The sequence below is a fragment of the Rhinatrema bivittatum genome, chromosome 4, assembly GCF_901001135.1.
Source record: "Rhinatrema bivittatum chromosome 4, aRhiBiv1.1, whole genome shotgun sequence".
NCBI classification, from domain to species: Eukaryota; Metazoa; Chordata; class Amphibia; order Gymnophiona; family Rhinatrematidae; genus Rhinatrema; species Rhinatrema bivittatum.
This window is the reverse complement of record NC_042618.1, coordinates 113,722,792-113,736,700: the sequence shown is the minus strand read 5'-3', so window position 1 is coordinate 113,736,700 and position 13,909 is coordinate 113,722,792. Positions and strand designations below refer to the sequence as shown.

The window sequence follows — 13,909 nt, the reverse complement described above, 5'->3', positions numbered from 1 at the left end:
GCCTAGGAGGGATGAGTGTGTGTGTATGTTACTGGGAGCTGGCATGGGGGTATTTGGTATCTGAATGGGATCCTGCCTTGGAGAGGGATGTGAAAAGATTTTATGCCAGTCCCACCAATCCACAATCAGCTCAGGGTAACCGGAAATTAAATTTTCAGATATGGGAAAAAATGGATTTTTCTCTTCTTGTTTTAATTTTTGCATGGCTTGATGTGTCTGCTATTTTGAAATATTTTATTACTGTTTGGAAGTTGTTAAAACTTTTTATATGAGTTCTTAATTATTTGATGTTATTCTATTTGTCATCTGTTTGACAATAATCTTTTTGTTAATATGCTTTATTATATGATTTCAATTTCCTGATTTTGTTTGATTTATGACTAGTGAAGAGTCTACCTTGTTGCAGTTTCCAGTTCAGTTTCTGCCTACACATTTCTATTTATACATTATGGTTTTTTATTCTGTATTTGGTGAGGGTTGTTCTGTGTTCTGCAGGTGTAAGCGAGGTGAGATATTCTGCTAGCATGTAGTTTCTATGCAGGAATTTATAGCAGACTGGATTGTTTTGCTTTCCTAATAGAAGGAGTTTTAGGGCATGTTGTAATATTTGTCTTTTCATAGATGGGGTAGTTCCTGTTTGAGTGCTTTCAGTTAGTACTGCTTTGGTATGGAAATTTTACTATATTGTCATTCTGTTTACTCATGGCTATCTAAGGGCCAAACCCACACCTAACACGCATTTAATAGGCCTAATACTATATGGGTTTCCAAGTGTCTTTTTTTTTGCAGGGTTTTCTGGGTGGCACCACAGCAGTTCATGTTCTTCTGTACAACCAACTTGTGCCAGCTATAGATTCCAGCTGGCACCAATTTTATATACCGGTAGGTGGGGCAGGTGTACCTGGGGATCATTCCTTTACAATTCAGAAATTTTGGATCTGTGGCTGGAGTAAAATAGGTTTGAGAGAGTGTGTCAATTTTGCCAGTTTAGATTACCAGAGGGAGCAGGGCTTTTTTTTTTTTTCGGTGCCAAAAGGGGGCCTGGGACACAGCATGAGGCTGAAAGTTTCTATAATGTGATGGTTATTGGAGACAAAATATACAAATTTTGTGTAAAAAATAATAAAAAAAAAATAAACGGGATGGGGATCAAGGGTAGCAAAAATGTTAGCGTCGGCTCTGCGAGGGATAGTGTTGGAACAAATTCTTGTATTCTTAACCTGCTTCAACCCTGGCTCATGAACTGCTGAATGGTCTTGTAGTTTTTGGATTTTTTTTTTAATTTTAATTAATTTTAACATAATTACAAAGCATAACATCTTTGAACAGGAAAAAAAAAGAAACTAAATATAATATTACATCCTTATAGGAAATATATATTACAGACCACAAATCGAAATAAGATGGAGGAGGACTGAATAAGGAGCACATCATAAAGGAAATATAAAAAAAATAAAGAAAATAGCTTAACATGTTTATACTACCCTATGAGGAAAGACTAAAGAGGTTAGGACTTTTCAGCTTGGAGAAGAGATGGCTGAGGGGGGATATGATAGAGATGTTTAAAATCATGAGAGGTCTAGAATGGGTAGATGAGAATCAGTTATTTACTCTTTCAGATAATAGAAAGACTAGGGGGCACTCCATGAAGTTAGCATGTGACACATTTAAAACTAATTGGAGAAAGTTCTTTTTCATTCAATGCACAATTAAACTCTGGAATCTGTTGCCAGAGGATGTGGTTAGTGCAGTTAGTATAGCTGTGTTTAAAAATGGATTGGATAAGTTCTTGGAGGAGAAGTCCATTACCTGCTATTAATTAAGTTGACTTAGAAAATAGCCACTGCTATTACTAGCAACAGTAACATGAAATAGACTTACTTTTTGGGTACTTGCCAGGTTCCTATAGCCTGGGTTGGCCACTGCTGGAAACAGGATGCTGGGCTTGATGGACCCTTGGTCTGACCCAGAATGGCATGTTCTTATGTTCTTACTATTTACCTAAGTTATAGGACTCTCTATGGGAGAAGAGGTAGGCAACAACCTTTTACGGGAATCCAGAAACAATTTGAATTGTTCAGGGACAAAAAAGGTATATGTATCATTATTAAACTTTATGATGCATTTACAGGAGTATCTTAACTGAAAGTTTGCACCAAGAGATTGAGACTCCTCACGCAAGGTCAAAAAGCCCTCTCTCCTCTCTTAGGTGGCCTTAGCCAGATCAAGAAAAATTTGGACGACCTGACCCATGAAATTAATCCCCAGATACCGAAAATAGTTACGCATAACCAATCCTAAATCTTGCTCATATAAAAATGAAACCAGCAAGATTGCACTTTCATAAATCTCAACAGTAGAAGATTCCAAAAATTCAGTTAAGTTCTCTAAGTCCAATTGGCGTTGTACAGCATTCTCTCTTGAACGTGTAAATGGAAGAAAATATACTTTATTAAATGAAAGAATATTTTCTGAGGAAATATGCAGTATCTCAGTCATATAATTCCGAAGAGTGACCTGTGGCTGTTCACAGACTATTTTTGGAAAGTTGAAAAACCTTAAGTTTAAGCGTCTTAAGCGGTTTTCAATAAATTCAACTTTCCTATTCAGAGCAAAACGTTCCTGGATTATAGATGACTGAAAGTTCTGAGCAGTTTTCACTTGAGGTTCTAGATTTTGAATCCTATTGGAATGTTCAATAAGCTGGGAGTTATGATCCTGTGTCAGGGCATCCAACTTTGATGAAATAGCGTTGGGCAAGTCACTTTACCCTCCCTCTGCCTCAGGTACAAACTTTGGCCTGGATTTTCTAAAATTGCACTGCTTTCTGAATCCCGCGGTAACAGAGGGGGGGGGGCGGGCCTGCGAAAGCCAGCAGCGATTGCACCACCGCGATGTTATCGCTGCCGGCTTTCGCACCCAATAGCGCCACCGTGAAAGGTTACCGCCGCTCCGACTCCTCCTCTTCTGGTCCCGACTCCGCCCCCTATCTAGCTATTGGCATGCAAAGGGGGACTTTTCGCTATTATGGTTTTGAGGTGTTGGAGTGGATTCTTGGGTACTGCGGTGATGACCACTCCCATGGGGAGGAGCCCCGTGAGGAACCGCAGTACTAGGCTAGACTCTATACACGCAGACAGAGAATTGTATTTATTATACAGCTCGGTGGTACTGCCCAGGGAGCGGGCAGCAGTGAAGGTAACCCAGTAGAAGTAGTCCAGGGGTCCACAGCAGATAAGACCAGTCTCACACTCGAGTAGATGTTAGACAGCACAGGGTAGCAGAGGCAGGTTCCAGATGTAGACTCTGAGCGCTGAAGCTGAAGGTGAGACAGACTGAAAGGGTTAATACTCACTGAAATGGAAGCTGTATTGATGAAGGTCCTGGCAGGCAGAAGCAGTTCAGTAGTAGGCACCAGAGTAGGGAGAGCAGGCTCTCGAGGAGTGAGTACCCGATATCCCAGATAGGTACCTGAAAGAGAGCATAAGGGCCCCTGAGGAGGGGATACCCAGGTTAGCGATGAATTACCCCGAAGGGCAGAGAGAGAGAGAGAGCTTCCTGCGGCAGCTAGGAAGCGGCAGAGCAGCTTAGACCAGAGGCAGTCCAATCCAATCCAATCCTTGCTAACTCAGTTTGTTAGCAAACGAAGGGCAGGCTAAATACCAGATGTCGTGATGTCACTTGGAGGGGACGCCCCAGAGGTTCCTGCCATGACGTGGATATAGACGTCATGGCTGCGTGGGTGGCGTGCGCGCGAGCACCCTAGGAGGCCCTCAGGAAAATCATGGCGAACACAGTCGCCGTAGCCGATCCGGGGACGCTGAAGAGAGCGGCATGAAGACGCGGCAGCAGCCATTTTCCCAAGGCTTGAGGAGAGAGAAGGAAGAAAGGGGAGGCACAGAGGTCGAAGCCGTCTGAGACCGACGGACGCAACATTCACGTTCGAAAAGTCCCTTTTCGTGTGCAATATAGATAGAAAATGACACCCTTAGATTGTAAGCCCTCTGGGGATAGGGAAATACCTACAGTACCTGAATGTAATCCACTTTGAAGTGCTGAAAAAAGTGCGAAAAGCAGAATATAAATTAAAAAAAAAAAATAGCAGAAATTTGCAGGAAACAGCTTTGAATAGCAGGGCCCAGCTGAGCCACTAGTTCCCACAGAGTCCAGAGTCATCACAGATGGTTTGGGGAGTGGGGATAACATAAGACTCTGCTCAGAAATACCAACTGGTTTCATAGTAGCTTGAGCACTCTATGCCAAATTCATAGCAGACTTACCTCCACCAAAAAAGTCCGACTGAAATACAGCTACTGGAGCCGTCAAACCCACACTCATCGCCATCTACACTGTTGAAACTCTCCCAATCTCTCTCCCAATCTCCGCGGCAACTCCCTCTGCTACTGGGTCTGCAAGCGCCGAGATAGGTCAGGGGAGCTAAGGGATATCTCCCCAGATGAGATGGAGGCTCCTCTTCCAAGCCTGTCAGCAGGGACCGCCGCCCCTGATACCAGGTAGATAGCAGCGAGTTCGAGGATGGGTCGCTGTCCCGGAGGGAGGGGGCTGCTGAGGGGTACACCTGAACTCTCCCCTTCTGTTTAGGAGGCATGTCGCTAAGGTAGAACGAAGAAACAAGAGGAAATAAGCCAGGCAGCACAATCCAATGCTACTCAAATGCCGCCATCTTGACTCCTCCCCCAATGGTCCTGTAGTTAAACCACTCCAAATCCTGGAGATTGATGGACTTGTTTTTAACATCCCCTTTCCTGGGGGGCAGAAGGCTGGATTATCCCTCATTCTCATTTGCAGTTTCTGCAAAATTGAATGGATTGGTATCATTGCAGACTCAGAAGGTATTGCCAGGATCAGAAGTATTCCAAAGATCTCTGCATGAGGATCCTTGTCTCTGCAGGTGTTGACTTCGATCACCTTACCCAATTTGTCCAGGAATTTAGAGTACGAGAGGTCTTCTGGTAGAGATGAATGCTCTGGGAGATAAGAGTCTAAGAGGATCCAAGTAGACCCTTCCTCTAAACCCCAAAATATGACACTAGCCCATGACTCTGGGGAAGATGGCAGCAATCAGGGTAGGGTCCACAATCATCTCCAAGGGGAATACTCCCAGGGCACACTCTAGACAGTGATGCCCTGTGCATCATCCCTGTCTCTACAGAGGATTGGCTACATTCCTCCGCAGAGAGGGATTGGAGCCTTGACTGATGAAGCTAGTTTCCACCACTGGGACCTCTGATGGGTGCTCCCAGGGTGTGGAGGGAAGGGTGACTCCCTCTTGAGAAAGCAAATCCAACATCTGGTCACCTGGCCACTAAGGTAAAGAAAGTTTTCACGAATTCAGTCATCTGGTCTATGGACTGTTGAATCCTCTGACCTGGAGTTGGGGAAGAGATATCCTCTTCTGAAACCAGAATTGGGTCATCCTCCTGAGAAGCATGTACTGGGTTCCATGAAGATACACCTTCCTGTGCTATTTGTGCTGCTGGCCATATAGCAACCACAAGCACAATGGTGAATATCAGATCAGGATTCTCCAAATGAAGCCCACGGGTAGAAAGGAGAGAAGGAACTGCAGGAGGTCTGAAATCTAGACCGAGGAGGTGAATCAAAGATAAAGGCACCGAAGTAGAGGAAGGCAACTATAGGGAGTGTTGCCCTAGACAACCGAATGCTGGTTCTTGCATTAAGTGTGTTGAGTGCCCTGGAGCCCTATGGGTTGATGGTGGAGAGGCCCCATGATGTGTTGACTATGCATGCTTTAGTGTAGACTTCTGGTTTGGTGGCGGTGCCAACTGTTGGCTCCAATGAATAGTGCTTTTATTCTGTGCCGATGAGCCTCAAGAATAAGAGAACATGGCCTCTGAATGTGCCAAAGAGCTCACTGGTCCTGCACATAACCCCTGAATTACAGTGGATCCAGAGCCCAGCACTGCAGTTGGGGAAGCTCTGCCCAAGGAGTTCCTCCTCAACTTGGTGTGGAGGAACTCCTTGGGCAAAGGTCCTGCTCCAGGAGGAGGAATGGTTCTGGCTTTTCACTGATCTGCAAAGTTCCTCCATCTTCCAGGCCCTGTTGCTCTGGCATCTCAATGACATATGACCACAATCATAGCAGTAGACATGGTTGGGACCAAAGCACCTGTTGCAGATAGCATGCCAATCGGTGATGCATATTTTATGGCTACAAATACAGACCTTGAAGCCACTGGAGTTGGCTTCTTGGAATCTGACATTTTAAGTTAAGGGTTTTAATTTTTTTGTAGCACTGAAAAGTGCTGTTGAAAGGCTGCTGAGGCAAATTAGTGAATCATAAACTTCAAAAAGTTGAAAATGGATAAAAGTAGTAAAGAGAGAGAAAAATTATAAGTCTGTGTAGAAGCTGGTATTTAAAAAAAAAAAAAAAAAAGAAAGAAAGACTTAGGGGCTCACAAACCTGCCCGTGCATGGAAATTCCTGTGCACACTCAGTATTAAAACCTTACTGAGCTAAACAGAAGGGTCTGTTTGGAGCAGTCAAATGTTGATCATGGCTAATTTAGCCCTGCTTGTTTACGAAGAAAATAGATTTTTCCCAGATTATTCACAGGGAATGCTAAAAAAAAAAATAAAAAAATACTAGTATGCCCCTGTGTAAGCATTTCCACAACTTGATGAAGTTGTGCCTGGACTAGTCAAAGGTACTGTTGTCAACTACATTATAGGAACTTTCAAACAGGACAAAAACAACTTGGCACCCACAAATAAGGATTTAGAGCAAAACATATGGTATTTCTTCCCTTGCAATAGGAATGTGGAATGTTTTGCATTCATGTTCCCCTCATAAAAAATAAAGTTCCCAAACTTACTGTGTCTTTTACAGCCATAAAACAATGGCAAATCCACCGTCGTGTAGTGCCATCTCGACAGATGTAGGAAAATGCTCTATCGAAGTTCCTATCAGGAGCGCAGAAAGAAACTTTCTCTATTGTTTGATCTACTATAAGATCCTGTGGAAAGAGGAAAATAAATTGCATAATTAGAAAGAGGGTTACTCACATCATCATCTAACTGCAGTCCAGATCAAAGCAAATGCACCAGCTTAGCAAAAGCAGTACAAGGCGAGAGCAGAGTTTCAAAGCAACCATAGTCTTTTTGCTATGTAACAGTCCATTAGTGCTCAGGTACATAGTACAGGAGATGTACATTTAGAAGGATTTAGAGCTTTATGTTCTTCTCAAAATTTTATCAAAAGAATGGCTGAAATAACAGCAGAGTTGCTTACCTGTAACAGGTGTTCTCACAGGACAGCAGGATGTTAGTCCTCACATATGGGTAACATCATCAGGATGGAGCCCTCATGGAACACTTTGTCAAAGTTTCTAGAACTTTGTCCTGTTTGAAAGTTTCTAGAACTTTGACTTGGCACACTGAGCATGCCCAGCATGCCACCCAACCCTGTATCCAGCAGGGATGCCCCTTTAGTCTCATTTATAGTAAACATAGAAGCGAAAAAATAAAATAAGAAATCGTAAGCGAACCCAACTCCACGGGGTGGCGGGCGGGTTTCATGAGGACTAACATCCTGCTATCCTGTGAGAACACCTGGTACAGGTAAGCAACTCTGCTTTCTCCCAGGACAAGCAGGATGGTAGTCCTCATATATGGGTGAATAGCGAGCTGAGGATGCCCGAGTAAATGTACCAAAAACACCCAAAGCCATGTAACAGGCACAACAACAGGGGTTGGTTTTGACTAGGTGGGCATCCTGACATTCCAGTGGGTCGCTGGAAGGAAGTTGGGTATTAAGCTTAGAATAAACTGCGCAGAACAGGCTGGCCAAAAATGGAATCTTGCTTGCCAGCCTTGTCCAGGCAATAGTGAGCTGCAAAGGTATGGAGAGAACTCCATGTGGCAGCTTTGCAGATGTCAGTAAGGGGCACTGAACGGAGGTGCACTACTGATGTTGCCATGGCTCTTATAGAGTGTGCTTTCATGCGTTCCTGTAGGGGGAGGCCTGCTTGCTGGTAACAGAAGGAAATACAGTCCACTAGCCAGGAGGATAAGGTCTGCTTGCCCACCGGAATTCCCAGTTTAGTTTTATCGAAGGAGACAAACAGCTGGGTGGACTTCCTATGGGCTGCAGTGCATTCCAAATAAAAGGCTAACGCACGTTTGCAGTCCAAGGAATGCAGTGCTCGCTCACCTGGATTCCTGTGGGGTTTTGGAAAGACGGTAGGCAGTATAATGGATTGATTTAAGTGAAATTCAGATTCTACCTTTGGCAAAAATTTAGGATGAGTGCGAAGTACCACTCAATCATGGAGAAATGTAGTGTAAGGTGGGTATGTTACAAGCGCTTGTAGCTCACTAACTCTGCGAGCCTAAGTTATGGTGAGGAGAAAAATCATTTTCCAAGTGAGATAACGCAGCTCGCAAGAGTGGACAGGCTCAAACGGAGGTTTCATGAGTCGTGCTAAGACAATATTGAGGTCCCAAGCAGGGGCTGGATGACGCAATGGGGGCTTTAGATGCAGTAAGTCCCTCATGAAGCGTGCTACTAAGGGTTGTGTCGATATCGAGACAACCCCTATGCCCTTATGGTAAGCGGCTACAGTGCTGACATGGACCCTGATGGAGGAGGTTTGTAGAACAGCCTCCGACAGATACCAGAGGTAGTCTAGAAACTTAGTAGTGGGGCAGGTAAAGGGATCAATTTCCTTCGATGTGCACCATAAGGAAAATCTTTTCCATTTGGAGAGATAAGATTTCCTGGTGGAAGGCTTCCGTGAAGCTACAAGGACTTGGGATACAGTGTCTGAGAGGTTTAGTGGCTGTAGGACTAGCCTTTCAACATACATGACAGGGCCTGGAGGTTCGGATGATGGAGCTGCCTGTTGTTCTGAGTTATCAGACACGGATCCACTCCCAGGTGAATATAAGAATGGACAGAGGTCGCGAAGGATGGAAAACCACACCTGCCGCGGCCAGTAAGGGGCTATGAGAATCATTAAGTCCTTGTCCTGTCGTAACTTCACGAGAGTCTTGCTGATGAGTGGAAGTGTAGGGTACACAAATAGGAGGCCTTGGGACCACGAGAAGGCGAAAGCATCTCTTGGTGGTGTCTTGAAACTGCGATGTAGCGAGCAGTAATTGTCCACTTTGCGGTTGTGTCATGACGCAAAGAGATCTGTGTGCGGATAGCCCCACCTTTGGAATATTTCCTCTGCTACATTGGGTTTCAGGGACCATTCGTGGGAATGAAAGGTCCGACTCAACTTGTCTGCAAGTACATTGTCCATGCCTGCCAGGTAGGTCGCTCTGAGAAACATGGAGTGGGAGAGAGACCAGGACCATATCTATGCTGCTTCTTGACACAGCAGGTATGAGCTCATTCCACCCTGTTTGTTGATGTACCACATCGCTACTACCGCCAGGCATTTCGTAAAGACATGAGGCGCCGATGCTAGGCTGAATGGCAATACTCGATACTAGAAGTGTTGGCGTCCAACCAGGAAACGGAGGTATTGTCGATGAGACGATGTTATCACTATATATGTGCATGCGTCTTGTAGGTCTAGAGAGAAAAGCCAATCTCCTTTTGGAGAAGAGGGAGGAGGGAGCCCAAGGTTACCATCCTGAACTTTCCCTTTTGTAGATGTTTGTTTAAGGCACGTAGATCCAAAATTGGCGAATGCCTTCTGATTTTTTTGGTATTAGGAAATACCGAGAATAGAACCCTTTTCCCCATTGTAGAGGGGGCACTGGTTCTATGGCATTGGATCGGAGGAGGTTTGTAATTTCCTCCTCCAGAAGTGGTGAGTGGTCGGATAAACCCCACCTCAGCCGAGGTGGGGAGTCCGATGGCACTGAAAGGAAGTTGAGATGGTAACCTTGAGACACCACTGAAAGGACCCACTGATCCATTGTAATCATGCGCCAGATGGTGGTGAAATGGCACAAGCGGCCACCTACTGGCAGAGACGGTAGCGGAGGCTGACGCTTGCTCTCTAGCCGGGAGTCAAAACCCCAATGCGGGCCCAGACTGCGGAGCTGGTTGGGTCTTCTGAGGCCTGTATTGGTGAGCCTGACCTTTCTGGTACAGTCTGGCTGGGTGACTGCGAGATGGGGAGGATAATACCTACGAGCTTAATAGGTTGTCCTCTTAGGCTCCCTTCTGAACGGCTGTTTTGAAGTGGAGGGAAAATCAGAGGGCACAGGCGAGAGCTGGCGTAATGTCTCATAGTGGCCCTTGAGCTGTGTGACAGTCTCCTGAATCTTACCTCCAAAAAGATTATCACCAGTACAGGGGAGATCTGCTAATCGCTCCTGAACTTCAGGTCGTAAACCCGAGGATTTGAGCCATGCCCATCTTCTGGCATTTATACCAGCTGCAGCCACTCTAGAAGATGTATCGAAGATATCGTATGCTGCACGGACCTCGTGCTTTCCAGCATCAAGGCCCTTTTTGAGGATGGCATTGAGTTGTTCCTGGAATTCATCGGGCAGGGAGTCTGAGAAGTCCTGGAGAAGCTTGAAAATGTTCCTCGTGTACTACTTCATGTAAAGCTGGTAAGCTGCAACACGAGAAATGAGCATGGATCCATGAAATACCCTGTGTCCCAGGGCATCCAGGAATCTCTGCTCCTTACCAGGAGGTGTGGAAGAATGAGGTCTAGGTCTTCTCACCTTCTTCTGGGCAGACTCCACCACCACAGAATGGTGCGACAACTGGGTCTTTTGGAACCCAAGAGCAGAATGAACTAAGTAGGTGGCGTCGGTCTTGCGATTCACGGGGAGCACCATCCCTGGATGTTCCCAGTTGCATTGGAGAAGTTCCAATATATCTTCATGCACAGGTATAGACATCATCTCCTTGAGGGCATCCACAAACTGGAGAACCTCAAGCATTTTGTGTCTGGAATCTTCTTCAGTCTAAAGCTTAAAAGGAATGGCCTTGGACATTTCCTTAATAAAGCTAATGAACGACAAATCCTCTGGGGGAGAACGTCTTCTCTCTTCAGGAGAAGATGGCTCAGAAGGAATATCATCAGTATCCTGGGAATCCGAGATATCCTCAGACCAGGGCTGATATGGCTGGTCTCCTGCAACAGGCGGGCCTCCTGAAGGGAGGAAAAGACCTACCCCCGATGGATCCAGTCTTGGCACCAAGGGAATTGGAGGTGGCACCGACGGCATCGGAGGAGGAACAGAGATAGACCAATGAGGCACCGAAGAAGGGATAGGCACCAGTGATCTCGGTGGACGCTTCGGTGGAGGAACTCCTGATGGTCCTGGGACAGGATCCGGCATCGGTGTTTCTTCATCCTCCGCTGAAAGGGGGACTGGCGTCGATGGGTACACCCGTGTCTTTGGAGGAACCGGTGGAAGTGCTCCGATGAGCGTGTCCAACCTGTCCAGGAGGGAAGCCAGCACCATGGGCATCAGGTCGGTGACTGGAACCTGAGTTGGTGCCAGTGCTGATGGAGGCGGGAGTCCTTGCAATGCCTAGATGACTGCCTCTTGAACCATCTGGTTCAATTCCTCAAGGAAGGCTGGTGCTTGGAGGACCAATTCCGGAGTTGAAGGCTGCACTGGCATTGCTGGAGGGTCAACAGGTGAAAGTGGAATCTTTGCTCCCGGCCCCACTGGAGGTGGGGAACGCCTCGGTGACTCTAGCTTAGAAGAAGATGGCGGCTCATCCATGCGGGTCTTTTTCTTCGGTGGCTCCACCGATGCCGATGCCTTAAGCTGGATCGGCAGATGAAGCCTTCCGGTGTCGATGCTTTTCTCGGTGCTCGGGCTGGTCCGGCACTGAGGACATCGAGGTGGATTTCTTCGGCAGAGAACCAGATGGCCGGTAATCGCAGGAGACTGGTTGGTGCCGAGGCATCGACGGCGACGGAGTCGATGACGCCGATGATTTTGAAGGGTTAGGCTGCTTAGTTTGGAACAAAAACTCCATTTTTTCTAAGCGAGCCCGGCGGCCCTTGGGCGTCATTTGGGCGCAATTAGTACAGGTCGCAACGTCATAGGTAACCCCTAAGCCCAGGACACATACCTGATGCGGGTCCGTAATGGACATCATCTGCGGACAGTCGTGGCACCGCCGAAAACCTGTCGCCATCGAATTTGAAAAAAATGTAACCGCAATGCGGTTGGTGGCCATCGAGCCTAAGAAGGGGAATCAGTAACCAACCGCGAAAATGAGGTAAATCCTTACCTTACGTTTGCGGGTATTGATAGTCGAAAGGGGCCCCGGATGGGGTGAATTTTGATAAATTTGTAGAAAAAATTCCTTGAGGAAAAATCCTATCAGGAATAGTTGTGAGAGCTCCTCAAACCGCGTGGCTACAGCTGTGCGGAAAAAAAGAGACTGAAGGGGGACCCCTGCTGGATGCAGGGTTAGGTGGCATGCTCATTGTGCCAAGTCAAAGTTCTAGAAACTTTGACAAAGTGTTCCGAGAGGGCTCAATCCTGCTTGACCTGTGAGAATATTCCTTCCTCAGAAATTAAAATATTGGAACTTAAAGTGAAAGGCTAGGTACCATGAGGGTAGCAGGTTTGAATGAAGTGGGGGAAAACCCTATGTATTTTTGCATGAGCTTATAGGCAGTAGTGTACTTGATTGCCTTGATGGGGGAGAAGCCTGGAAGGCAGGGAGGAAACATATAGAAGAGAAATGCTAGTCAAGACTCAAGCTGTTCCATTGACCTTCATGACATGTACAAAACTAGATAAGGAGAATTAAACATCAAAGCATTGAGTAAAATGCAGTCTTTGTGTGCAAAGTGATTATTTCAAAAAATAAATATTTAAATGTAGAAATGTACACAATATGAAAACAGTATGGAGTTATTTCCTCTCAACATGAAAAATGTATTAAATCACAAGCAAAGCACAATAGTACACTCTCAAGAACAGCTTAAGCTTATAGCACACTTTAGACTGTTTTACTTTATAATGAGTAACATCATCCTTTGGGCTTCTGCTCGTCAGAGTGAATTCAATTCACTAACCAAGCGAGAATGTGGGGACAGACCTTACTAGCACATAATGGACCTGATGTACCAAGATTTCTCCAGTTTGAGTGTCCATGGGGAATTAATAGACATGGCAATGTACTGCAGCATCAATTGCAAGAACCAAGCATTAGAAGGTTGAAACTACTGTAATTGAGATCTTACAAATCCAGCTATGTAGCCTGTTGCCACCAGATCAAAGCATGGTTTCCACTTATAATATAGTTATATAATTAAAGCCCAGTTCATTCAAAATCATTTTCTATTTTCACAGTTTAAAATAAACCAAAGACAAGAAGCCTATAAAGCTGAGTGCTAACTGGCTACACTAGTCTACACCTACTATCAGGAGCATAGAATCAGTCAAAGGCTTAAAAAAAACAAAAAAACAAAAACAAAAACAAAAAAGAACATTAATCAAATTTAACATGACACATGTAAATCTTTTTGTACTGGGGATCTCCCAAAGCTAGTGACTTCAAGAGAATCTTTTGAAATGTTCCCTTGTCACTGTTTAAGAGATGCTCATTATGTCTGGAAATGTTATTTATAAAAATAATTGCAAATTACCAAAAAAGCAAGTTTGCTTACCATAAACAGTGTTTTCTGTAGATAGCAAGAAGAATTAATCATGCTGTCTGGGATGTCCCTCCGGGTGGCTCGAGGCAGAAACTTCTCTCAAGATATACAGAGCTTTTTTCTATACGCCTGCACAGTGGTTCCCATGCGATCACCTTACTGCCTCAGTTCTTAAAAGTATGAACAAGCAGCAAACAGAAAACAGGCAAAGGATGAGAGACTATCCAGGGAGAAGGGCAGGTTAACATGGCTAATTTAGCCTGCTATCTATGGAAAAAAAACATTTATGGTAAGCAAACTTGCTTTTTTCCGTCGATAAGC

The 13,909-nt window shown here is 45.3% G+C and overlaps 1 protein-coding gene across 6 annotated transcripts in view; it reads right to left on the bottom strand.

Moving 5' to 3' along the window:
* NUMB (NUMB endocytic adaptor protein) overlaps positions 1–13,909 on the bottom strand; it is a 283,524-nt gene that overhangs the window by 58,320 nt on the left and 211,295 nt on the right. For all 6 annotated transcript variants that reach the window (XM_029598697.1, XM_029598702.1, XM_029598700.1 and 3 more), the window contains one exon: positions 6,857–6,997. In XM_029598697.1, coding sequence (XP_029454557.1) covers positions 6,857–6,997 — 141 coding nt within the window. The remainder of the gene's footprint in view (positions 1–6,856; positions 6,998–13,909) is intronic.